At 39.3% G+C, this 27,966-nt stretch overlaps 2 protein-coding genes across 2 annotated transcripts in view; both read right to left on the bottom strand.

Moving 5' to 3' along the window:
- LOC134841697 (protein wntless homolog B-like) overlaps positions 1-21,053 on the bottom strand; it is a 487,665-nt gene extending 466,612 nt beyond the window's left edge. Inside the window, exon 1 of the mRNA XM_063857731.1 lies at positions 21,033-21,053. The gene's annotated coding sequence lies outside the window, so the exon portion shown is untranslated. The remainder of the gene's footprint in view (positions 1-21,032) is intronic.
- On the bottom strand, positions 149-22,000 carry LOC134841693 (DNA repair endonuclease XPF-like). Its single transcript, XM_063857728.1, has 9 exons — positions 21,697-22,000; positions 20,125-20,342; positions 19,365-19,776; positions 18,217-18,608; positions 16,935-17,336; positions 2,218-3,097; positions 1,492-2,055; positions 1,191-1,357; positions 149-801 (listed from the first exon to the last, which is right to left on the bottom strand). The coding sequence occupies exons 1-9, from the start codon at positions 21,998-22,000 to the stop codon at positions 232-234; spliced, it is 3,909 nt and encodes a 1,302-aa protein (XP_063713798.1). The 3' UTR covers positions 149-231.
- Between the last annotated feature and the right edge of the window lie 5,966 nt (positions 22,001-27,966).

Genomic DNA, 27,966 nt, shown 5'->3' with positions numbered 1-27,966 from the left:
AACTCGATTTCGAGCTTTCTTACAAGGTCACCTAGTCGGTCATCTTTTATGGTAATAATTCGATTCAGCTGTCAACTTTATTGCGACTAAAAAGCCTTACAATGCAAATTGTAAAAAGCCTTACAATACTTAAAAAAGACCTGTTAGAGATAGATGTGTTTGATAAATTATATCTAAATATTTACAAAAAAGCAAATTTCAAATTCAATCAGATCAATTCAGATGTCAAAATTATTTCTTCGTAGGCCTGAACCGTGTTGGGGCTTTTCTGTGATCATTTTTATTTTTCGATGCCATAATAGCAGATTTATGGCTGTGATTCATAAACTCAAAAATATTGCCAGCTACATCACTGCGCGTAGTTTTTTCTTTGATTTCCTCCTGACTGCAATTGGCTAGGTCTTGAAAATGTTCAAAATTCTCAAAAATCAGAGTTTCGCTTTTGCTGGTCAATCCAGGCAATTTATTAATCAAATCACGAGACGCAAAATTGAAATTTTGGTCAAATGAAACGTCAAATATTGACGATTCTGCAGATTCGATTCCAGGTAGTTTCGATACATCAGGTTGCGGTCTTTTGTGTTTCAAATCGGCGAAAATATTGGCAGTTTGCAGAGCCCCTTCCGACCAGATAATTTTTAAAGCAGGGAAGTGAACAGTTAAAAGAGCCAGTCTGGTTTGGATGTCGTTAGATGAAACGTCCTGCGAGATTTTTCCTTTCTCTGACATGTTGAACGGTTTCGAGGGGTCAAACTCAATCAGCAGAATTGGCTTCTTGTACAATCTGCACATGGCTGTCGCCTGAAAAAAAAAAACATATTTCATTGAATTGAGGAGGACAAATCTGAATCGCTTCAGGTGAAGAAATCTAAAAGTTGTTGAGATACTGGAGGTTGCGTTTTAGAAACATATGACACTCCAGGAGGCTGGATTACACCAAAACTAAAATTAGACAACTATTTCGATTTATTAAAAGAAGCCTAGTAATTGAGATGAAAATTTAACAAATTATTCCAGCGCCTTCTCCACTGTCAAAACCCAGTGCTTACCGGCGCATTTAATTTAGAAAACATCTAGTTGATCCGTAACTTTTAAATACTGTTCCCTTAACCAATTTATTTAAGTCCATTTTTACTGCATATGCCCATGTCTGAAGTTACTTGGAGGATATTTTATTTTACTTCTGTAACCTGAGTATAGAGTCTTCCAGAATTGAGAGAACCAATCAAGTCAGCAATGCTCTTCCGTTCAACGCACAAGTCATCACTCAGCAGATAGTCGCCCACTTCCAAGGTCACTGGCTCAATGTCTATACCCCTCTGGTGTAACATGGGAGGCAGATCACTCCTGAACTCGCCTGAACATAGATATGAACGATGCAGGGACGTAACATTTAGAATATAATACGACTCAACCGATGAAAATTGGTCGGAACAACAATACGTGTTAGCTTTAAATTTATCACTCTGTTTGGTAAATTTAAATGCTTACGCATATCCACGATGACTCGTGGGTTCTCGTCTACTCCTGTCTCTGCTTCAGTAGCTCCTCCTGCTTTCCGTGTGCTCACTGATTCATACGGGTCCCTAGTTGACACCGTTCCCCGTTTATGCGAATCCATGTCTACTGCACCCATCGAGGCCTTTTCTTGCATTAGTTTGTCGAAAGCTAGCTTCTCTTTCTGCAAGGAAATGAGGAAACTCTGCTCTTCAACGGAGTCTTTGTAGACCATGAAATAGACTTTGATCGGTTTCTGAATACTTGCAGCGTACACTTCGATTTGCCTGACAAAATCAACTTGAGGATCGTACAGGATTACATAGCGCGGACACAGACGGTAGAGGTTCCTAATCAAATCGTGTGAGGATCTATATGAGTGGAACACGGTGATTGGTTCTTCGTTGCACTGCACTAATGCTTCGTCCGATATTATTTGCAAAATGTCCTCCTCTATTTTCTTCTGATCTGCAACAAAATCAGACATAAGTCTTTGTTTGTCCAGTGTCTGAATTTTGGCTTTCTTCGGGTTTTTGGCAGACAGCTCATTCTTTGAGGCTGAAACATGAATCTAAGTGAGATCTTCAATAGATCTATGTCGTGGCCTGATGAGAAGCAAGTGACTTCCACAAACAAAAATTGATTAAAAAATTGCTTAACAGCTGATTATAAATACGATGCACTTATCACATTTAACATCACATTGAATATTTTGCTTACAATCATCCTTGTTTTCCTGACTAGAAGCAGTAGGCGTATCGTCTGTTTCTTCAGCCTGTTTCAGTTTATATTCCAAAAACTGAGTCCCTTTGTACAAATACTGGCGTAGCATTTCGCTCGTTTTGTTGTCTCTGACGCCTACAAATATTCGTCCCTTTGATTTCTGATCCTCTGGCAATTTTTCGTTTTCCATGTCAATCTCTTTCATGATTTCCTTTAGAGCTCTCCACTTCGGATTTTCTTCCAGCGTTTTTCGCTTTTCTTTATCGGCATCAGAACCGAACACTCTTAGCTTTGCATTAGTAAATAAACTATCCGCCTCTTTCATGAAAAGCCAGCCAGTGTTGCTTGCGAAGACCTCTTCATTCTTTCGAATTTCGTTTATGAAATGGTAAAAGGACACGCAGTCTCTTTGCAGAAGATTTATCAAAATGTTTCGCAATGTTTTCAGATCAGTCAAGAGCTGCTTCGACTTTCTACTCACAGAAAAACTGACTGGATCTAACATGGTTCGCACTTGTCTTTCGAAATCATACGACAAAACACTGTCTACTGAAAACTCTTCGTCCCCTAATGAAGGGTTTTCTCTTTTAATCTCACTACAACAGGCCTTGATAAGTTCAAGAATGTTCCCCTGAATCTTCAGCATAGTTTGAGTCAGCTTTGTTTGGTTCTCCAGCACTTCCGGAGCCAACGAGTCAAAACACTTAGCAATTGAGCTCCGGAAACGGGGCCAGATGTTAAGTCTTTTCAGGTTGCACATACGCATTACACGTTCAGCCTTACTGTGGGTACCCATAAATGCGGTTGGCACTTCACTGAAAGCACATATTCTTCCTGAACTGTTCTTCTGGCGGTACAAGCGAGTGATGAAGGCCTCCTAAATCGCTTAGTTCAGATTACAGTTGAATTAGCAATGTAACTGCCAATAAAATAACAAAAACTCCCGATTCAGTGCAGAAATTGCTGCAAACTAAATGATTATCGCAATTCATTAAATATTAAGCTAGAAAAACATTTGAAAAAAAATCCATCAGTGAAAATGATTTTGTGATTTCGAACAAAAACTGCTCTACAATCAAAAAAGCCCTAACAAAAACCTCGAGACAAGCACTCTTACATAGCTCAAAATACTGATACCAATGTGTTAAATTAGTCAAACGAAAAGATATGAAACAGTTTAAAAACTACTTTACTTTTTTCGAAAGGTTGCAATTATAACTTCAAAAAATCATCTTTCCGAGCAGGAAAAACTTGAAATAGAATTCAAATAGTGACTTAGACATTAAACGTACCCAAAAATTGAGATCAAAATAAAATAAGATGACTTATCAAAACTTGGTTGAATTTATTTATCGGAAATGCGAAAACCAATTTTCAATCAAAAAGAAAAAAATACAGGGCGTCGTTAGTATAGGTCAAAACAATAACCGGGAGACAAAGCTGAATCACCGATACATATGATGATTAACAAGACACCAACCAGGATTCGGAAAAACTTTTTTTTTTTTCAATTGAACTTCTTGAACAGCTCAGATAAGTGACTTTATTAAAATAACTTGAAACAGAGAAAACACCGAGTAGATGTTTGTGGAATAGAAGAATGTAACAAATAATTGGTTTTTTATTTAATTTTTAAAGGATAATATGGCTGCCAAGCTTTTTTCAAAAAAAAGAGTGCAACATATATTGAAAAATAACTTGAAAAATGGCAAAAATCTGAAAACGAAACTGCAAAGACTGCAGAAAAAAAGCAGTTTGAGAAAAAGACTGCAAAGCTTTTTTCAACTTAAAGCTTGAATAAAAAACAAGACTACCTATAGCCTCCATAACACATGCAGAGCAGGGTGCAGGCTGTTGAGACCAAGCACGCCGGACTGAGCCCATGCAGCAGTACCACTAAACAAAATCAAGAGGGCCTTCAGCTTCCAAAACAAAAACTGAAGCACAAAATCCTAAGTATTAATAACAATCTCCGAAAATGAAAATACTTTAAAACAAGCGTCACAACCCAACACATGAAAAACTCAAAATTGCCTAAATTTTAGTTTCCAAAAACGACCTAGAAAATTGGAATAGAAAATTGCAAAACATTATTTAAATCTAAGATGCATGCTTATATAAGCACAATGCGATTAGGCACAAAATAGATAGTAGATGAAAATCTGCAGGCTAGCATAAGCGCTTAAACCTATGTGCACAACAAAGCTATGTAAACAAATAGTAACTAAAGCATGCAGATATACCGTATAACTCCTAATCATGTAAGCTTGGCTTAAGCACAGCAGAAAATGTCTCGCTCAATTAAATATCAAATACATGGATTATGCGCAGAAAAAGTAGCCGATTCACAAGCAACTTTCGTAGAAGGTTGCGACAGAGTTACGGGGAGCTTCTATCTATATGCAAGTTAATCGAAAAAAAAATTACAACAATAAATGACAAAAAAAAATAACATTATCAAAACGGTCAAACAATTTTCAATTGAACTCTGCCGTTGAGTCTAACTAGCTACCCGGTGCAGCTAGAGACGCATTTTTGAACAAAATATTGTTCTTAACATTTTCAATGACTGCCAAAACAACTTTTCTCTGCCAGAATTCAGCAGTGGCTTTTTTAGCTTTCAGCCAAACTGATAGCAAATAATTTATTGAGAGTATAAGTTCCAGTTGCTTTTTAGCAATTCAAAATTCTGAATGCTTTTAACTCAACTTTCTGCTGATTTTTTAGATACAAAAAAAAACTGGCCGCCAACTTAGAGTGCAGACTTTATTATAAACGCTGCATTTATTATAAATGCTGCATTCGGGTAGTATTTGCTGCACTTTCCATCAACCATACAAGGCGATCTCCGATTTAGCCACCCAAAAGGTCCCTGAATCATGCATCGAAGAACGATGCTGCGTAAGTTCTCAGCTTATCGCTGTTTGTCTTCTTCAGTGAAGAAAAAAGCTGGTGCGGGGATTTCTGCTGATACCCATTTGTCAATATCGGATGAATTTCTTAGGCGATCTTGATTTGCCAGCAAAAGCAAGATGTGAGCATGAGGTAACCCTCGTTTTTGGTACTGGATAACGTGTATATAAGTCACAACTTTTCCGAAAATCTCTGGAACGCTAAAAAAGTAAAAGACTTGAACAAAACGATTGAATAATTTTAAACGTACGAAACCTTGGCGTAACAATTCGTGCAACAGCGACTTCAGTTTGAGTCGAAAAAACCTCACAACAATATCTGGCCTGGATGCCGTCGTTTGATATCTATCGAGACAGCTCTGAATTTCTGACCACAACGAAATACAGGTAAACGTTATAAAAAGATCTGGTTTGTGATAGTGTCGTAATATAACCATTGCATCTTGGTACCTGTTTAAAAGTTAATTAAACTTAAATAAACATAACAAAAATTTTTTAAACCATTGGAAAATAACCTGGAATGACAATTCTGGTATCTTCCTGTGATGGACTTTGGACAAATAATGCGCTGCCCTTAGCTTTCCAACTTTAGCATCGGCTGCCAGAACAGCGTCCTCCAAGTTTTCAAACACATCGGATCGCAGTGAATCTTGGTTGAAACGCGCGTACTTCAACCTCTCAATTTCTCCAGAAGTAAAAAAAACGATACACAAATATTCTTAGAATAGCCTTTCTGCTTTGAATAAAACAGTTCGGTTCGAACCAGAGCGTTCATTTATTTCAAAAAAGTCTCTTATAAATTATAGAGATATTTAAGCTAAAACTATTTTTTTTTGCTTTTTGTGTTTTCATAGACTTATCTGGAAACATAGAAAGCTTTTTTGATGTTTCAAGAAGGCCAGACGATTCAGTTCCAAAAAAATCGTCTTTCAGTATTTACTCATTTAAAAATTGTCTTATATTTTAGCAGGAGTACCTGGAGTTTCATTAGGGATTTTGCGTTTTCTTAGCTCCGTCAACCTTGATCTGGCAACAATCGGTGAAGCAGCAAAACTTTTTAGTTTTATTGAAAGACAAAACAAAACTGGTCATGAAAAACTGACCTAATCAAGAAGTAGCAAGCAATACTTCGAATGTTTGACTGCGAATTGCAGATGCTCTCCCCAGAACTGCTGAAATACAAGGAACTCAGTCTTTCGCGTACAATTCGCGCCGACTTTCTTTATGAAACAAATAATCGCATCAGTTGCTTTTATGAACAATTGTATTAGAATAATTCAGTTTAGATACTGATCAACAGAGAAATTGTTATTTTGTGATTTGTGCAAATATTGTCAAAAATAGTCTCTTTTTCAATGCTGCTCATGGCCGTATTTTCGAAAGTACTTCTACAAAAGGCAATTTAATAATTTTGTTTTCCAAAGAAAAAGAGAGACGACCAACATACTGATAAGTATTACTTATCGGGTTTATTTTCGACTGGCCAGGTTTTCTTTAAGCTTTGCAAAAATTTTTCTCTTTTTTCCACGAGACAAAAAAAAACAGAATCTCACTACAAACATTGCCACCAAATGAATCTGTAACAAAAAATCAACTAAAACAGCTAACAAATGAACCAATTTCAAAAGAACAAATTAAAGTTAAAAGCAAAGAGATAAACAGAAATATTTTGTCGATTTATGCAGTACGGCTGAGCGATACTTTTTCATTTATCCAGATTTCTCGTTTAAAATAAACCAGTTTTTTATCATGCCACCAGTTTTCGTCCAAATTGCTTTCAACTGGTCCAGGTATTTGTTGACTTGAATCTTCGATAGTCTCCGGCACTTCCCACAGTGCTTCATCAATAATTGTTATACCGCTTTTCAGCTGCTTCAACTCATCTTTTGAACAGTTTTGCACACTTAACCCATCTAAATTTATACAAATTCAACATATACATTGTTTTATCATATCAAATCAATTGTTTTATGAGAATTTATATGAATTTTTCGCAGTCAGATTATCGTGAATCGGACTAACGTTAAGGTAATGACGCAAAGTCAGCTCATTTTTACCAATTTTGGTCTCACTGTCGCTGTTATCCTTAATCGCAGACTCCTGAAGCTCCTCTCCTTCGAACTTTGCTGATTCCTCATTGAGAAACAAAGGACCCGTTCCTATCAAGCTCTTTGGTTCAGCTGTCAATTCATCTTTCCCATGTTGGCTCAGCTCATCAAAGCCAGTATCCACATCTTTCGAAAAACTACTTCCTTTTTCTCTTTGCTACGGACGCATGTTTTATATACTTAACTACTCACTACTTTGTAAGAATTCGGCAACGTCTTGTGTACTCAGGGGATTCCTTCGCGATGAAAAAGGTGAGAAGTAAGACTTTACATGCCTTAGAACTTGAAAAATAATGGCATCATTTATACAATATTTTGATAATTGACCTTTCATTCCAGCTGATATATCATGAGGATGAAATGGACTCTCACGCTGTAGACAATGTTTTGCTGCCTTCACTATCTGCATTCCGGTTTTAACCACTTAGTCAAAACTTACGAGCAGCTTTTTGCTTGTGCTAGTTATCGGCTGATCTACTTCTTGCATTAAACTTAAAGGAGAAACTTTTTCAAATTTGTGCACGAACTGACTTTTTTTTCGAAAAATGTGATTCCAGAGCTTTGCATTCCATAGTAATTTCGCAGTCTGCGCGCTTCTCTGATAATTGCTTTAATGCGATGTAAGTTATTTTCTCGGTTTCCGTGAAGGCAGACTTCATGTACTGTGAGAGGGGCATTATCTCTAAAAAACACCTTAACTACAAAACGGGCTTGTTGTTGTTCAGGAAACGGGTTCGCTGGAACGGAGAAAAACTATGACCACAGTTCAACTTTATCTACGGAAAAAAAATTAACGCCAACATTCAATTGTGCAAAAACAAAACAAAGCAGACATAATCAAGGAAAACACACAATCAGAGCACCAAAGAACTTGCTTGCATTTTCACTTTTCAGACATCAAAGGAAATCTCTAATTTTCCCTATTTGAATGTAAACTCTTCCGCAGTTGTTGTCTTTTGCTGCTTGCCGGGGGAAAATTATCACAGCTGTCTAACACTCTAACCAAAATTAGCCCTAAGCAAAAAGCGCAGAATAAATTAAATCTCCAAACTATTTTGCCAGTGGGGAGACGGCTTTCTTTTTGCGGGTTGGTTCTTCTCACAGACAAACTTCTCGAAACTTTTGCCTAGAACACTATTGTTTCCAACAAAAACGCTTGCCAAATTTACTTGATTCTGACGGAACATTTCCATATCGGATACTGGTGCAATCAATCTATGCAAATCACGTTCTCCAAATAAGTTTGCATCATTGTTTTTGCCATCTTCCACTTGAGAGGAACCAGCATCCGAGGAACTCATTCCAAAAACCCAAGAGTGCAATCAGCAAATAGTTCTATTGCAACAAATTCGCTTCTCGAATTGAGAGATGAAGAATTACAACTTCAAAAAAATGTGGACTATCAACGCCTTGAAATTCAAAAAATCAAATATAAGAGTTATGAAAAATTGCAGGAAACAAAAGAACAAATTAAAGTTAAAAGCAAAGAGATAAACAGAAATATTTTGTTGATTTATGCAGTACGGCTGAGCGATACTTTTTCATTTATCCACATTTCTCGTTTAAAATAATCCACTTTTTTATCATGCCACCAGTTTTTGTCCAAATTGCTTTCAACTGGTCCAGGTATTTGTTGACTTGAATCTTCGATAGTCTCCGGCACTTCCCAGTGCTTCATCAATAATTGTTATACCGCTTTTCAGCTGCTTCAACTCATCTTTTGAACAGTTTTGCACACTTAACCCATCTAAATTTATACAAATTCAACATATACATTGTTTTATCATATCAAATCAATTGTTTTATGAGAATTTATATGAATTTTTCGCAGTCAGATTATCGTGAATCGGACTAACGTTAAGGTAATGACGCAAAGTCAGCTCATTTTTACCAATTTTGGTCTCACTGTCGCTGTTATCCTTAATCGCAGACTCCTGAAGCTCCTCTCCTTCGAACTTTGCTGATTCCTCATTGAGAAACAAAGGACCCGTTCCTATCAAGCTCTTTGGTTCAGCTGTCAATTCATCTTTCCCATGTTGGCTCAGCTCATCAAAGCCAGTATCCACATCTTTAGAAAAACTACTTCCTTTTTCTCTTTGCTACGGACGCATGTTTTAAATACTGAACTACTCACTACTTTGTAAGAATTCGGCAACGTCTTGTGTACTCAGGGAATTCCTTCGCGCTGAAAAAGGTGAGAAGTAAAACTTTACATGCCTTAGAACTTGAAAAACAATGGCATCATTTATACAATATTTTGATAATTGACCTTTCATTCCAGGTGATATATCATGAGGATGAAATGGACTCTCACGCTGTAGACAATGTTTTGCTGCCTTCACTATCTGCATTCCGGTTTTAACCACTTAGTCAAAACTTACGAGCAGCTTTTTGCTTGTGCTAGTTATCGGCTGATCTACTTCTTGCATTAAACTTAAAGGAGAAACTTTTTCAAATTTGTGCACGAACTGACTTTTTTTTCGAAAAATGTGATTCCAGAGCTTTGCATTCCATAGTAATTTCGCAGTCTGCGCGCTTCTCTGATAATTGCTTTACTGCGATGTAAGTTATTTTTTCTGTTTCCGTGAAGGCAGACTTCATGTACTGTGAGAGGGGCATTATCTCTAAAAAACACCTTAACTACAAAACGGGCTTGTTGATGTTCAGGAAACGGGTTCGCTGGAACGGAGAAAAACTATGACCACAGTTCAACTTTATCTATGGAAAAAAATTAACGCCAACATTCAATTGTGCAAAAACAAAACAAAGCAGACATAATCAAGGAAAACACACAATCAGAGCACCAAAGAACTTGCTTGCATTTTCACTTTTCAGACATCAAAGGAAATCTCTAATTTTCCCTATTTGAATGTAAACTCTTCCGCAGTTGTTGTCTTTTGTTGCTTGCCGGGGGAAAATTATCACAGCTGTCTAACACTCTAACCAAAATTAGCCTTTAGCAAAAAGCGCAGAATAAATTAAATCTCCTAACAATTTTGCCAGTGGGGAGACGGCTTTCTTTTTGCGGGTTGGTTCTTCTAACAGACAAAATTCTCGAAACTTTTGCCTAGAACACTATTGTTTCCAACAAAAACGCTTGCCAAATTTACTTGATTCTGACGGAACATTTCCATATCGGATACTGGTGCAATCAATCTATGCAAATCACGTTCTCCAAATAAGTTTGCATCATTGTTTTTGCCATCTTCCACTTGAGAGGAACCAGCATCCGAGGAACTCATTCCAAAAACGCAAGAGTGCAATCAGCAAATAGTTCTATTGCAACAAATTCGCTTCTCGAATTGAGAGATGAAGAATTACAACTTCAAAAAAATGTGGACTATCAACGCCTTGAAATTCAAAAATTCAAAAATAAGAGTTATGAAAAATTGCAGGAAACCTTGATGTTTTTTCCTCAAATTGAGGAATGGGCAGACCGAGGTTTTGATCAGTTTCTCCATTGGCTTTTCGATACTTTTTCAGATCCTATGGGATCAATCGTTTCATTTAAATCGTCTTTCCGCGCCTGTGTAAAAAGAGATGCCGGTGTCATGATCGGTTTAACGACTCCGCTTTGTTTTGGAAAGATTGACATCTTGTTAACGGATTGCACAAAATTTCAGCTTTCATTGTCGACAGGCATGCACTCATAAGAGCACATCATTGGTATGTTCAAACTTTCTTGATATAGATGTTTCTCTTTCTCTTCAATCTCCAAGTCTGAAAATTAAAAAATCAACACAAAAATGGTTAAAACATTCATCTCCAAAACTAATAATTAAAACCTTCACGATTTCAAAACAAAAAAAATTATTAAATACCTGACTGCTTGAAAGATTTCTTGCATGCACTTGCAGATGCAGGTTTCGGAGACACAATGATGATATCACTGTCGATTTTTCCTGCTTTTTTGCGAGAGGCTCTATTCCTTTTGAACATAATCTTTGTATCGCTGTCGTTTGAAACAAAAAACATCACTAACGTGTCATTACATCAAAGAATTAGTGGACATACTTTCATTTTTCTGTAAGACCTTAACCGTAGCTCGCGAGTCAGTAGTCTGCATTGTTTTAGAAGACTGAATTGTAGTTACCGATAAGTTTCGAAAGGGCAGGGTTTTGGGGATCCACGTTCATGACAAAAAATTTAACCATGGATGCGTTAACAGAGCATGTTTGAAGCTTGCATGACTTGAATTATGAAGCAATTTTGCTGTTAGGAGAGACCAAGTCATTCGATTGGTCTCTCTAAGTCATACGAAACAACCTCAGATAATTTTTGTCGAGATCGTTTCCGTAGTCAGAATGAATACTTTACAATAGCTGGAAAGCGACTGTATCGTATGAAAATTGAATTAATGGTGATTTAGTTACTATAAATTGCGGGTAAAAGAAATGAATAAATTATGAAAAACATGCGTTTTTAATTGAATTTACATGTAAACAAATTATCTTGCCATTTAAAAACATGCTTTTTTTGCTCCAACATTTTCGCTTCCGTTGATCTCTGATCAATCATTTTAGTTTTTTGTTTCATCTTTTATCGTTTTTCAGCGGCAATTTTCGTAGTCTTGAATTCCGTCGTGTACTAAGCTTCCCATTCCCTGTTTTAACTTGCACTACCCTCACTAGATCATTGTTTCCGGCATATACATTTTCCACGATTTCAAGTGGCCATGATAAAGGGGGGTTATCATCATCAGTTATATATACTAGATCTCCCGTTTTCAAGTTTCGTTTTTCTACACAGTTCTTATTGCGTTGTTGCATAGCGGTTAGATACTCAAAAGTCCAATTCCTCGAGAATTCTGCAATCAGTTTGTGCAAGTAGTTGAAACGTTTTCTCGCGTACTTTTCATCTTCATTAAGCTCATCAATGGTTGGATCGTCAACAATGGGCAATTGACTTGACTTGCTTGGATTAAAAAAAAACTAAATTACAAAAGGGGCCCTTCCGTTTAGTTACGGTAAGTGCACAAGCTGGATAGGGCCATACCAGCGATATAAAAATGCATATATATCAGCAATGAAGTCATAAATCAGCATTAAATGCATCGTCATAATGTTAATTTATCTTAGCCGTCCTTCCTCTACAATAGCGCTTATGGAGTTGTCGATAAATTGAACTTTGCGTAGCGATCTGCACCCCCTTATACAAAGTATAGAGCTCCTCAGGAGCGCGAAGCTTATTTTAGTTCTTATGTAGTTTATAGATTCTGGATAGCTTTCTTGTCTTTTTTCACTTAGTTTTTCGGCCAATCGCTGCATCGTCCGCGTGGCTGTTGGAGCAGCGCCACCGGTGCATCCAAAAATTAGCGGGCAGAAGCTCTACGTTTAAAATTCTTTGCTGATATTTGGAGTTCTTCAGCGTTTTGTGGTATTTGTATGCATCCTTCTGCAGTTTTCGCGATGTTTTGGCATGGGGGTTGAAAATTTTCAATCAAAGAAAGCGCGGCTGAATCGTGAACCCCAGAGTCCGTTTGCCTTAATGTCAAGTCGTGCCTCATCTTCAGTTGTAGTTGAATTGTTGACAAAGCTTTCGCCTTGCAACGGCTGAAGTTTCGGCTCAATCTCGACGTCATGGCAAACCTCGTTCATGAGGTTGGCGAATGTGTCTCTGATTTCATTGTGTCTTATGTGTGTGTAACCACCCTTTGCACAGTGAAGCGCATGTGTCAAGTTAAAATCAGCACCACATGCACATGTGAGTGGGGTTTTGGTTGGTTCCCATCCGTATCTTAAGTAAATACCATCTCTGAACTCTGATTTATTCAGGTTGAAGTTGTATCTGCTCAGTGGTAGAGCATTGAGCCAGTTAGAGGCTCCCTTTTCAGAGGCCAGGTCGATTGCGTATTTATCTGTTTCATTTAAGGAGTTAATGAGGTTTGTCTTTTTTCGATTTGTTCTATCAGTTTTCAATTTTTTGATTTTCGTACATATTTTTTCTTGCTGTGTTACTGCTGTAATAGGATCTTGAGATTCCAGTACCAGTGATGTTTCCTTAGACCATTCTAGGTAGCTTTCATGATCGGATGGCAGCTTGATGTTAAGTCCGCCCATTTTAAGGGGTAAGGAAGATATCTCACGGAACTGGGGGTTTAAAGTGTCTTTACCGACTAGTTTAGGTAATAATTGTTCTTTGATAATATTTTCACATATTTCTAAGTTTTCCTTAGTGTTAGGCGTTGTCCTGGCAAGAAATGAAAGCTTTTCTTGAACTCCTTTAGTATAGCAGGCATAAACATTTTGAGGGGAGGTTTTAGCAATTTTGGTTAGTTTTTTCAAAATTTTGATTTGCTCATTCTGTTGAAATTCGAGGAACTTTTTACATTCAGATTCTGTTCCTATAACTGAACCAACCACTCGGGCTCCTGCCTTTATAGTGATTCCTGTACTTGCGAAAATTTTCTGAGCTTCACCGAGTTTTTCATCTTTGACAATGAGTTGGCATTTGGATGCTTTCACGTGGTAGCCGAAAAATTTACCCAGTGATACAATTTTATCGAGGACGGTTCGTAGATTGCTTAATTTACCGACTGCGTTTCCGTCGTCTGCGTACCATTTCTGGGTTACATCGTCTACTGATAAGAGTTTTATGAGGGGTAATATGGCTAGACCGTACATGGCCATTGCTAGTGGATCCCCCTGGGTTGTCCCTTCTTGAGAGTAGATTGTTTTTTGTTAACGAATAGTTTAGATGGATTGGAGTAGGAGTTCTTAATCGCTGTTAAAAGGGAAGGGCAGGTATTTTCGATGTTTTTTAATGCCAGCTTTCGGTTCAGCGAGTTGAAAGCGTTTTCGGCATCTATCAGTAAAACAGCATCGGCGGAAGTTTTGCTGTATTGATCTCTTAGCGAGTGGATCGCATATTCAATGCCACATTTTTGTCCTAGGCAGAGTTGGTAGTTTGAACCGAGCGACATGAGTTCGTTTTTTAGGCATTTAGTTATTGTTCGCCCTATTATCCTACGCATAACTTCTCCTATGCCTATGGGTCTTACCCCTGGATTCTTATCTAAGGGTATTAATCTGCATGCGTTATATGGTTCCATTAGTTCTGGATTTAGTTCTTCTGTGGCCAATTTTTTGGCAATTTTAGCAATTATTTTTGAAATTTCAACTGATTGTTGCCCGAAGTGTGTTAGAATACGTCTCCATTCATTCGCATCGAGGCCAGATGGTCCATGCGATCCGTGCGTTCTCATGGCTGCCTTCTTGATATGTTGACCGTTTATCTGATCAAATATCGATGGATGGAAAGGAATTGTTTCGTTTGAGACTGGTGTAATATAGTTCTCAAGGTCAACTCCAAGCAGGTATTTTACTTTCGTTCAAGAAAATCTTCAAGAGCGGCCATTTTGAGATATGAAACCAACTTTTTTTAAGTTTTAAGGTAATAAGACAAGCACCGGAACTGAATTCGAAAAAGTTTAATCAAGTCGAGTTGTCTTTGAACTCACTACATATGTGTAAGCTATGTGAACATATAGTAGCAAAGGCATGTAGAGATACCGTATAACTCCCTAACATGTATGCTTGTCTTAAACATGGCTGGAAATGTATCGCTCAATTAAAAAATTAAAAAAAGGATAATGCGCAGAAAAAGTATCCAGTTCACAAACAAATTGCGTAAAAGGTTGCGACAGAGGTACCACGAGGAGCTTCTATTTATATGCCAGTTAATCGAAAAAAAATACAACCAAACTGACGAAAAAATAACATTATCAAAACAGTCATTCAATTGTCAAATGAACTCTACCGTTCAGTATAATAAGACCTCGATACAGTTAACAGCTATAAATATCATTGAAAGAAAAATTAGTTAATATTCATGTATCTGACAAAATTGAGGTATACTTTCTTTCTCCCTCTAAGCGCGAAAAGATAGTGTTGCTTTCCAAATGACGCAAAATGAGACGAATAAGCTGATGTTAAGTTCAAGTAATTCTTGTCAAATAAACTATCAAAGCAAAAAAAAACACTTTTAACAAAAGACTTTAAAGCACAGTTCGGAGTGAAAATACTTATAATGAGGCAAAGCTTCGCTATTCTTGTGGTACAAAACAAGCATAACATTGCTAACTGCAAATAAAAACGAGACGCAATTCAATTTCAGAAAAACAATTCGAACTTCAAAGAAAAAAATATATGCCCTTTAAGCTCGTTGAGTTTCTAGAACAGTTTATCATTGACGCTTTTTTCATAACATGAACCCAACTGGATCAATAGCTAAAGTTTTTATTCCGCTGGATGTCTAAAAACTAAATTCCACTTTCGAAACTAGAAATCGTTTGTTTTTTTTTGCGACATTTCCACGTTCGTATCTGGAGAGTGCTATTAACGTCACTTTTAGCAGTTGAATTTCAATTGAACTCAAAAAGTTCAGATACACCTAAGCGCATTCATAAATGCATCAATCTGTAGTTTACATTTACGTCACCGTCAGCAGGTGAATTTCAATTGAATTCAAAAAGTGCAGATATATTCAAAAAGTGAATTCAACTTAGTGCATACATAAACGCATCAATATGTGTGAATGCACATATGCAGTTATTAGACTTTTAAGACTTTTTCTGAAAAAGGAAACAAAAAAAACAGCAAGACCTATATAAGTCTTCACTACGTTCATTACTCTCAATGAGAAAATTCAATTCTTCCCATTCAAACTATGCAAAATAAAGTGCATAATTCAATAAAACAAAAACCAATTAATGGAAAAAAACTTGAAAAAATTAAAAACTCGGATTTCAAAATCCGAAGTGGTATACTTACAAATAACACAACGACGCTAAGTCATTATATTTAAAAATCGAATCTTTGGAAATTAAGACAATAGCAAATGAGCAGACAAGCCAACGTCCGAGAACAAAAATTCAATTTTTCCTTTACAAAATCAATTTCACACGTATTGGTAAAAACAAGGTCCCATCGGAATCCGAACTCCAGACTTAAGGTGCACAGGCACCCGAATTACCTCTCGACCAGGTGAGAAGGATCGCGGAAGTTTAGGTTCAACAATAAAGGAAGTTCAAATTATATAAAAAAAACTAAATTACAAAAGGGGCCCTTCCGTTTAGTTACGGTAAGTGCACAAGCTGGATAGGGCCATACCAGCGATATAAAAATGCATATATATCAGCATTGAAGTCATAAATCAGCATTAAATGCATCGTCGTACTGTTAATTTATCTAAGCCGTCCTTCCTCTACAATAGCGCTTATGGAGTTGTCGATAAATTGAACTTCGCGTAGCGATCTGCACCCCCTTATACAAAGTATAGAGCTCCTCAGGAGCGCGAAGATTATTTTAGTTCTTATGTAGTTTATAGATTCTGGATAGCTTTCTTGTCTTTTTTCACTTAGTTTTTCGGCTAATCGCTGCATCGTTAAAACGTTGTAAATTTTTGAAAGTTTTTAAGGAAAAAGTCTAGTTCAGATTCCAAGACACTCCCTCTCGCAGGATAAAACCCACAGGTCTGTGCACCCTTAAGTCTGGAATTCGGATTCCAACCTCAAAAAATGTCAGTTGGCTTAGACCGGTCTCTTAGGAGTCCGTATGTCAGTGAAGATATACATACATGGACGGAATAAATCTTCAAATTTAACAAGTCTAGTACCCGGTTGCAATAACCTAGTCACAAGAATAAAACAACCTGAAAACATGCAGTTGATCCAAGCAATGAAATTGAAAAATACCTGATGCGACAGAAGAAGACGCTCTGCGCGGTATATGAACAATGCGGTTAGAAATTCAACTGGAATTCTGTTCGTTAGAAAATCCAATATCAAGATTCTCGAAGTGACGAAGAGCACTCCTCCGGTTTTGTAAATTTTAACTCTTTCAGTCACCGAACTGGTCGTCTCAGTCGTTAGAGATCTTGGTAATGCATCAGCATCAGACAAATGCTCTTGAAAGCAAGCAGTGTCTTCTTTAGTAGCATTTACTACAATAACTAGATTTGTTCGCACACAGAAAGCTTTCAAAAGGTGAGAGAAGATCCTTTCAATGCACAGCCCTCGTGCAACAATATTCAGTGAATCTTCCGAGAGCGCCTGCTCGATGATTTCATATTCATACGGCAAAAGCGCGTCCATTTTCTGAAAAGCAAAAATCATGCAGAGGCAACTCTAAATTGACTATGAAACAAAGGAAGGCAGTCAAAGGCGCAAATCATGTGAGGCTATTAGGTTACTTACGGACTTACTTGTCGGTAGATCTGATAACCTTTCAAACCGTGGCTCAAATTCTACATAGGAGATGGTTACGCATACTTTCAAAGAGAACTGATGATTGGCGACTTTGCCTGCCTTTCTTTGTTTCTTAATTAATTTAGAGTTACCTCTACATTTTCGAATATGTGAAAAAGTTAGAAAACGTAGGGAAAACATTTGGCAAATTTTTTCTCTTGACAAATTGAAAATTGATATTTCCCAATTTCTCAAGTTTCGTGTGCCAAAAACTGACGTTTTCTCTGAGCAAGTGGCGCTAAATTTTCAGACTATAAAAAAAATGAGGCGAGAAAAGCAAAAATTAATATGGTTCAGCTCACTATACATGTTGATGAAAACATCTTTATCAAAAAATTTGATAAAAGGCTGCTATCACTAGTTTTGAATTTTGACTGAAACTCAGCACAACCTCTAAAACAAACAAAACTATAATGAACGCTATTTTAATGAAAACTTGAAATTGCCAAGAATCAAAGTCAATTAAATTGAACAAGGAATAAAAAGAGCGTATATACTGCACAGTTTACAGTTGAAGCAGTAAAGTGAAGGGTGTGTGTCAACTAGTTGCCTCAAGGATGCATCCAGCGTTCCCGCGCTGAATCGCTAGGTCTAGCTTTTGTTTGAGAAATTTAAAAGCTAATTTCTCACCCGTTAAGACTGTTATTCGCCTTGCAATTTCTTTCAAGAAAACTGCAGTAGACCTACCAGCGCCACCCAGTGTTTCCATGGCAACGGGTTCGAAAATTACAGTGGAAGGTAGGTCTGAATAGTGGTTTCTTTTGCGGACTTCGGCCTCGGAAGCTGCATTTGCACCCGGAAGAACTCCCATTCGCAGATTAGAGTTTGCCAAACGACTTATACATGTGAAATCCCATGCCAAGATCCGTCCTCGCTGCCATGGCATTAGTGTGTGTCCATCTGGTCTGCGTCCATCTTTGCGTAGCAGCCCGATAGGTTCTAGTGTGGAACTGATGCCGAGTGATTTTATAGAATCTTTAAGGATCATGTTGCCATTGGAGTGTCTGATGAACCTGTGCTTGATCTTCGGGTAGACAAGTGCGTGTCTTCCATCTGTTGCTGCGACATAGCCACATTTGCACGTGTGTTGTGCGGTTACTGGGGCTCCTAGACGCAGACCAGCTGAAATACGGAACTCATCATCGGACAAAGTCAGACCCAGTGGACGAGAAGGGAGGACGTCCAGCCAAGCGCCTGAACCTACCGCGCGACAGCTGTGATAACGAGCAAGTGAAATTTCGTCGGTACAATTGCTCAAAATGTTTGCGGATTGTTGTTCGTGGATAGGTTTTGTCCAAAATTTTTGAGCGCACTGGGGGGTTAAGTCTTCAAATCGGTGGTTGTTGAGACTCCCAGTGGTCGACGGCTTCGTTTAAAAGACCAGGATTGCTTATCTCAGGAGCAAGGCGGTGCCGTAAATTTTCAGTGGAAGCAAAAGAAGCAGCTGATGAGCTGAGAGTGCTGGTTTTTGGAAGACCAAACCCTCCTTGTTTCGTGGGCAAGCAAATTCTCTCAAGTTCAAGGCATACAAGTGTGTCGATTTTGTCGAGTAAATCTGTGTGTTTAAAGGCAGGACTAGCGCGGAGGACATACATAAGTTTAGGGACTAAGAAACAGTTTTTAATGAGAAAGAAAGCGGTTTGACATGGTAAAGAAGCTGTTCGCTGCAGGAGTGTCTTGAGTTTCGCAAGTCTGTCCACTAACTCTGCTCGAATCGACCTAGTGCCTAGACCAGCCCCAAGAAGTGTGCTGTCTTCGGCATCAACGCATTGAATAGTGGGAAATGTCTCACGAAAAGCTCTTTCTATCTCCTTTTTACTGCTCCCAAAGCTGTCACCTCGCACTTCTTCTCATTCAAAAGAAGACCAAGTTTCTCACATGCTTGTTTGATACTCAGAAGATCATGGAGAGTGGTGCGCCATTCATCCGCAAAAGCAACGTCATCCAGGTATCCAGTTTTCAGCTTGCTCAAGAGGTTCTGCAAAGCAGGATGTAGGACAAGACAAAAGCCAAAGGTAGCCAAGGGATCGCCTTGCTGAAACCCTTCTGTTGATTTGATGGTGAAGGCACCATATATCAAGAAACTGCTTTCTTTGTAGCAGAGTTTCACAAAGCTAAGGATCTCCGGGACGTGTTCATTGATGGCTTTCAAAATGACATCACGTCTTACACTGTTGAAGGCGTTGGCAAAGTCAATTTTGACAAAGGCTTGATCACGTTCTGCGCATTCAATGAAATCGCGCGCTACATGGGCCGCCACCTCACTCCCGTGTTTAACACCAGCTCCTAGCTGAAAAGGCCAAAAATAATTTTTGAATTTTTCCAGCATGCGCCGTGAAATGCATTTGGAAGTGAGTCTTCGCAAAGTGTCTCCAATCGCAATCGGGCGTATTCCTCCACATTTCTTGGCCAAAGAGATTAGTGTAGCACTGGAGACGACAGGCTTGGTGAACGCAGGCATGTTGACTGTCAACAATAAATTTGTGTTGTCTGTCAGATGCGAGAGCAGGTTGTTGCCAGCTTCGTTAGCAGATGGTCAAAGTGCATCTTTCACGTGTTGTGGTCTGAGGCCCGTCGGTCCACCAGCACTACCTGCGTTAAAAGACATGACCGCTCTCCTGACTTCAGACTGACTAACTTGAAGTTGAACACAGTCATTAGATGGGGGTGTAGCTTCGTCTGCGGGTGCAGGAGGGTGTTTCGCACCGAGCAGTGTTTTGTTCTCAAGAGTCGGTGGCAAGAAAGTATCGTCGCTGGCTGCCAACCTGACAGCTCCCTTGATATCTCCTTCGTCAAGTTTGGCAGCAATCAGTTTGGAGTTGTCGTTGTTCCCAGAGCTTGCTGGTTTCTGCGAGACTGGAATGGCAAAGTGTACTCACCCTTGTTGAAAGCATTTATCTGTTGCTGTATGGTGCTTCCAAGTGAGGCTCTGACCTTCTTACCTGCGCGTGTAGGTTTGCGGAGGCAGCAAGAGGGCATGATCAGATAGCGACCCCATGCTTCCTTGCTTCCCGGGTTAGTAACCACCTCTTTGATGCATTCAGCAAACGTGGAGGCAAAGTTGACACGTGCGAATTTAGGGACAAATTTAACAGTAGGACATTGAAACTTAGTTTACAAATCAATAAAATCAGTTGTTTGAAAGTTTTCAAAATCTAACTCATGTCGTTTGTCTGTATCGCGAGTAGTGTTCTTTCCGGTGCGTGGACATCGGTTGTTTATGGGACCATGTGTGTGGAACTGCTTGTTTGCCTTTACCGTGACGAGTCGGTTGCAGTCAGGGCATATTTGTCTGCGGCTTCGGTTGATTTCAGTTTTGCAGTTGTCACATATGAAATCGATGTTGGGGGCTGCTTCTTTGCTCACTCCTACACAATCACTGTGAAACCATGTGTCACAGTTGTCGCATTGTATCCAGCCCACGTCACCTGATGGTCGTGAGCAGCCTTCCGAGGCACAGAAGGCAGATGTTGTGTCACTAGTATCAGTCGAATGATTATCGGGGCCACCACGGCGGCTCCGCGTACGTACCATTGATCTGAAACTATTTAATAAGTTTATCACAACAATTAGGCTAAGAGTCTGAGGTTTCTGCTGTTTCCGCTGACGGTCAGTGTAAATATTGTTTTTTGTAGCCTTTTTACATATTTCGCATCGATTTTTCATTTCGGTAGCTGGTATTCATTTTTGTAAAACAGGTCTGGTTTCATGCGTTGTCGTTGTGGCTGAGGTTTGTCGGTTAGTGAGTGACAGGGGTGCCTCGGGTTGTAACAGGTGACGGCATTTTGTTCTGCAAGCATATACATGTATTCTTTGATGTGAGGAACTCATGATTCGTTTTGTAGATTGTCTATGTTTGTCAAGTTGTAGCACCCTGTTGTTATTCGGAGTGCTTTATTCTGTGCATGTTGTAGCCAGTGACTGAAAGTAGCTGCACACTGTTTTGATGTAGCTGTTATAATCGTCAACGAGGTCATCTGGGTTAGGACACGACGTGTAGATTAGATTGTCACATCATCTGCGTAGACGATGACCTTTTTTCCTTCCGGAGGTCCTGGGAAGTCGAACATGTACAGGTTGAACAATGTGGGCGACACGACACCGCCTCCAACAATATCGGCTCTTTTTTTGCGAGGCTTCTAGCTTTTCCCGCGAAAATTAACTCTTGCTTGTCTGTCTTGAAAAGAGTTATTCATCCAGCGTTTGATACTGTTCGGCGCTGGGTTGAACAGAACTCGCTCGGCGAGGCAACTGGGATCCACCGTATCAAAGGCAGCAAGGAGATCAAGCGCAACCAGGATAGTTCTGTCGGCAGGTTTCTTCTGGTTGAAACCGCGCGTGATGTCGGCGACATTGTGGTGAAGGGCTGTTTCGCTTGAGTGGTGCTTGCGGTAAACGTGCTCTGTCGGAATCGGTCTCGATGCGAGGCATGAGGATTCTTTCCATGATTTTGGCGGTGGCGCGAAATAGGCTGATGGGTCTACAGTTCTTGCCAACAGAGTGGTCTTTGCCATGTTTGGGAAGAGGGACGACATTGGATTTTCTCCAGATTGTGGGACTGATGCCAGTGTTGAGGGGTGTTGCACAAGTATTTAACGGCGAGAGGTCCTAGCTTTTTCAGGTCCAGGCTGGTGATCTCATTAAGACCAGCTGCTTTTGAGGGCTTGTCACGTTTAATAGCATGTTGCACTTCTTCAGGTGTAATCATTGGGACGTCGTCCAGGCAGAGCTTGGCGGTTCATCTTCTGATCTTGCGAAGCTTATGGCATCCTTTGGGTCTGTTGCTGGGAGGGACGAACTGCTTGCAAAACATGTTGCTTAGCTTGCTTGATGCGGTCTGGGATTTTCCTTGAAACGAATGCTAATTGTTGTTGGGAAAGGAGGTTTGTCCTCTGATTTGCTTGACAAATTTCCCTATTCGTGCCGGCTTGGTGCGGATGGAGATGCTACTGACTTTCTCTCTCCATCTTTTTTGATTGTCAACGTTGACAACTTTGGCAATTTTAGCATTCAACTCCGTAATGCGAGGGCCGGACATGTTGCCAGTGCGATGTCTGTCGCGCAGTTTGGTAGGTTCGATGGCCTCAGTCGATGGCCGGTTCGGTTCAAAGTGTTTCCCTCTGCCTCGAGGGATGTGGTGGTCCGAAGCCTTGTTCACGATGTGCCTGAAAGTCTTCTCGCTGCTGATGGCATCACGTGGAGGCTGGAGCTTAGCAAAACCTTCTTCGCATTATTTAGCGAAGTTTTCCCAGTCCGCTTTCTTGAAGCTCGTGAAACATCTTCTGGTGTTGTCGACCGTCGTGTGCTATTCGACGGGAAGACTGATGCAGATCGCGAGGTGGTCACTGGTCATCTCAGTCGAGACGGTCCACTCGGCAATGGTGGCAAAGTCGCTAGTAGCCAGAGAGATGTCAGAGAGGTTTCAGAGCCATTCGCTGGAACAACTCAATATAACCCGGTTGGAATCAATGATTTCTTCTGCAATGTCATCGCATTGTGTGTCTGTGTTTACTCTTGTGTCCCAGAGCTCGTTGCGGGCGTTTATGTCTCCAAGCAGCAGAGTTTTTTGGAGAGTGGTCAGGTGCTGAAGTTACGCTTTGTACCTGGTGTTGCATGACGATTGGGTGGTATGAAGCAGTTGACAATCGTCAAGTCGTTGCTGCCGAGCTTGACGGCAATTGTTTGTTGCTCGATTGTGCTGGAGTAAAATTGCCATTCGCAGTTTTACTGAAATCTCCAAATCGAGTAGAGCTAATTTGTTTCTGACAGAAAATATCGCGAATTTCTACGAAAGTGTCATCGATGGGCAAGGGAGAATCTTGATTGGACAGGTAGACAAATCCAACTGCCCAATGGTTCAGAGAAAAAAACTACTTGAGTCAATATTATTTATTTCAAACATCTTTAGAGTTATCTAGAGATATCTTAGCTACGTTATTTACTTGATTTTGAAGTCACGCCAATATAAGAGCAATGAAATTAATTTCCTGAGCGTATTTTACACAATTATGTTGAGATAAAACGGGTTTTAGGTTGATTCATCTGAAATGGATCAAAGGTCCGCTGCCCAATGAAAACTAATGATATGCTTGAGTTTCCAACACCGTTTTTAACGGCGTTCATGTCCTTTAGGTTTTTAGATACCTAGCCATGTAGACGTTCTCATATCTATAGTGGGGGGGGGGGGTATTTTGGTAGTGGCTTTTAAGTTAAAACACGATTTTATAGTCCCATGTCTTAAGCGAAAGAATTGGCTCCGAGAGAGTGATGTATAAAAACACAAGAGATAGAGTGACTGACCGTTGCGCCAATAGTTAAAGGGGCTATTCGTTTTAACCTCATGTTTGACATAAGCGGACGACTGTTACAGATAGGTTCAAGGATTTTTCAAAGACTTTCAAATTGTTAATTCAAATGTTTTCGCACATTCTGTGCATCATCAGGATTAAAGTTTTTTACAATACTTAACAAAGGATAGACAATCTGAAAACATAATGATTATGTCTAAAAATGCTCTAAAATTTAAACAGCAATAATTACATAATAAGTTACCTAATCATTTAAAACATTTTCCCGTAAACTTTGGAGTTTTTTTCAGTTTTTTTGTGCTTTCGATGTTATAAAATGTTCGATTTGGGATTATTTTGATTCTGAAATGTCCGTTTTTGGAAACTTAGCCATCTTCTACATTGTCTATAATTTTGATGTTAATTCCCAGCTCCTGAATTAATCGCATGTGTCGATTTTCGGCCTTCCCTTCCAAATATGCAAAGCTTGTAGTGTGAGTAGCTTCTGGGTGTTGGCTGTTTAGTCTATAACATCTGAATTCAGCTAAGTAGTACTGCCTACCTCCTTATTACAATCCAACAAGTGTTGCCCTACTGGGGAGGCCTCTTTTGCGGTGTTCAACGATCCTCGTGGCTAAGTGTCGGACTATCTAGCTGACAGAGTTGGGGTTACATCCACTACATGTAAGCATATACACGACTCTGGATCACAGTTCACGAGCAAAGGACTTTTAGAAGGATAGTAAGAATGTTTTTAAGTTTCTTGTTGTACAAATTTTTTGTGCCCCGGATATTTTCCGAACCGTTGCAGCTAACAGTTGGGATGGATTGCCTCGATTTTGCATTGTAAAAAAGGGGAGTGAGTCTTTAAACTATTTATCATTTCTCGGTTCTGATGCCGTCACTTCTTGAATTTTCTTTCCCTAAATGATCTTGTTAAGAGTTTCAAACACTGCCCTGTCCAAACAAGTTTTCGGATATTGATTTTCAATCCATTTTGGCCAAATTTTCTCCAATGTCCGGTCAAAGATTTCCCATGTTGTGGTACCGCTAAAAACCTTACGGACCGTCCCTTCAATTACGCTTTTTTTGCATTGCAAAGGTGCGCAGCTTCTAAATTTCAGAATAGAGCAGGTATCAGTGAGTTTTTACTACCACTCACAAAAGACTTTTTTCCTGAGTCCCTGTCAACATAAAAAACCAAAAAAGCCAACTTACCGTTACTATGAAATTCTTCAATGGTGAACTGAAAGTTTGTATGCGACTTATTGGCAGCCTCAATGACTACCCCAGGATTGCCTTCGACACTTCGAACTATGTCATCCGCAAATCTTAGAGAAATTTTAAGACCATTCTCAGTCCGATATGCTTCTTGTTGCTTTTTGCAAGTCATGCAACACCATACTGTCTTAGCGTATTCGACTTCCGCAATGTTACCCTCCCTAAGTGGTAACAATTTAAACAAGCTTCGCTTTCTACCACTTTGGTTCGAAATGTCACCTTTTTTTGACATCCCTGTTATCCTCATTTACCACAGTTACTTTTGGTACTTCTTTCATCAATTCAGGTTTGTATTCTTTGAGCCACAAATTGCTGAACCGTCTTTCTGTACATACCACAAACCATTGCACTTAAAGTGTTGTAAAAAAATTTTGTGCCCCGGATATTTTCCGAACCTTTGCAGCCAACAGTTTTGATGGATTGCCTCGATATTGCATTGTAAAAAAAGGGGAGTGAGTCTTCAAACTATTTATCATTTCTCGGTTCTGATGCCGTCATTTCTTATTGATTCTTTCCCTAAACGATCTTGTTAAGAGTTTCAAACACTACCCTGTCCAAACAAGTTTTCGGATATTGATTTTCAATCTATTCTGACCGATTTTTCTCCAATGTCGGTCAAACTTTTCCCATGTTGTGGTACTTCTGAAAACCTTATGGACCGTCCCTTCAATTACGCTTTTTTTGCATTGCAAAGGTGCGCAGCCATTCGCTGGAACAACTCAATATGACCCAGTTGGAATCAATGATTTCTTCTGCAATGTCATAGCATTGTGTGTCTGTGTTTATTCTTGTGTCCCAGAGCTCGTTGCGGGCGTTTATGTCTCCAAGAAGCAGAGTTTTTTGGAGAGTGGCCAGGTGCTGAAGTGACGCTTTGTACCTGGTTTTGCATGACGAATGAGGTGGTATGAAGCAGTTGACAATCGTCAGGTCGTTGCTGCCGAGCTTGACGGCAAATGTTTGTTGCTCGATTGTGCTGGAGTAAAATTGCCATTCGCAGTTTTACTGAAATCACCAAATCGAGTAGAACTGATTTGTTTCTGACAGAGAATATCGCGAATTTCTACGAGAGTGTCATCGATGGGCAAGTGAGAATCTTGATTGGAGAGGTAGACAAGTCCAACTGCCCAATGGTTCAGAGAACAGAACTACTTGAGTCAAAATTATTTACTTCAAACATCTTTAGAGTTATCTAGAGTTATCTTAGTTACGTTATTTACTTGATTTTGAAGTCATGCCAATATAAGAGCAAGGAAATTAATTTCCTGAGCGTATTTTACACAATTATGTTGAGATAAAGCTGGTTTTAGGTTGATTCATCTGAAATGGATCAAAGCTCCGCTGTCCAATGAAAACTAATGGTTTGCTTGAGTTTCCAACACTGTTTTTAACTGCGTTCACATCCTTCAGGTTTTTAGATACCTAGCCACGGGGACGTTCTCATATCTATTATGGGGGGGTATTTTGGTAGTGGCTTTTAAGTTATAACACGATTTTATAGTTACATGACTTCAGCGAAAGAATTGGCTCCGAGAGAGTGATGTATAAAAACATAAGATAGAGTGCCTGACCGTTGCGCCAATGGTTAAAGGGCCTATTCATTTTAACCTCATGTTTGACATAAGCTGACGACTGTTACAGATAGGTTCAAGGATTTTTTTCCTGGCCGATAATGTCAAAAAACTTTCAAATTGTTAATTCAATCGTTTTCGCCCATTCTCTGCATCATCGGGATTAAAGTTTTTTACAATACTTAACAAAGGATAGAAGATCTGAAAACCTGATGGTTATGTCTAAAAATGCTCCAAAATTTAAACAACAATAGTTACATAATAAGTTACCTAATCATTTAAAACATTTTCCTGTAAACTTTGGAGTTTTTTTCAGTTTTTTTGTGCTTTCGATGTTATAAAATTTTCGATTTGGGATTAATTTTGATTCTGATATGTCAGTTTTTGGAAAATTAGCCATCTTCTACATTGTCTATAATTTTGATGTTATTTCCCAGCTCCTGAATTAATCGCATGTGTCGATTTTCGGCCTTCCCCTCCAAATATGCAAAGCCTGTAGTGTGAGTAGCTTCTGGGTGTTGGCTGTTTAGTCTATAACATCTGAATTCAGCTAAGTAGTACTGCCTACCTCCTTATTACAATCCAACAAGTGTTGCCCTACTGGGGAGGCCTCTTTTGCGGTGTTCAACGATCCTCGTGGCTAAGTGTCGGACTATCTAGCTGACAGAGTTGGGGTTACATCCACTACATGTAAGCATATACACGACTCTGGATCACAGTTCACGAGCAAAGGACTTTTAGAAGGATAGTAAGCATGTTTTTAAGTTTCTTGTTGTAAAATTTTTCTGTGCCCCGGATATTTTTCGAACCTTTGCAGCTAACAGTTGGGATGGATTGCCTCGATTTTGCATTGTAAAAAAGGGGAGTGAGTCTTCAAACTATTTATCATTTCTCGGTTCTGATGCCGTCATTTCTTATTGATTCTTTCCCTAAACGATCTTGTTAAGAGTTTCAAACACTACCCTGTCCAAACAAGTTTTCGGATATTGATTTTCAATCCATTCTGACCGATTTTTCTCCAATGTCGGTCAAACTTTTCCCATGTTGTGGTACTTCTGAAAACCTTATGGACCGTCCCTTCAATTACGCTTTTTTTGCATTGCAAAGGTGCGCAGCCATTCGCTGGAACAACTCAATATGACCCAGTTGGAATCAATGATTTCTTCTGCAATGTCATAGCATTGTGTGTCTGTGTTTATTCTTGTGTCCCAGAGCTCGTTGCGGGCGTTTATGTCTCCAAGAAGCAGAGTTTTTTGGAGAGTGGCCAGGTGCTGAAGTGACGCTTTGTACCTGGTATTGCATGACGAATGAGGTGGTATGAAGCAGTTGACAATCGTCAGGTCG

Source organism: Symsagittifera roscoffensis, chromosome 3 (genome assembly GCF_963678635.1).
Source record: "Symsagittifera roscoffensis chromosome 3, txSymRosc1.1, whole genome shotgun sequence".
Taxonomy (NCBI): domain Eukaryota; kingdom Metazoa; phylum Xenacoelomorpha; order Acoela; family Convolutidae; genus Symsagittifera; species Symsagittifera roscoffensis.
The sequence above is the reverse complement of the archived record's forward strand: the minus strand, read 5'-3'. Positions and strand labels throughout refer to the sequence as shown.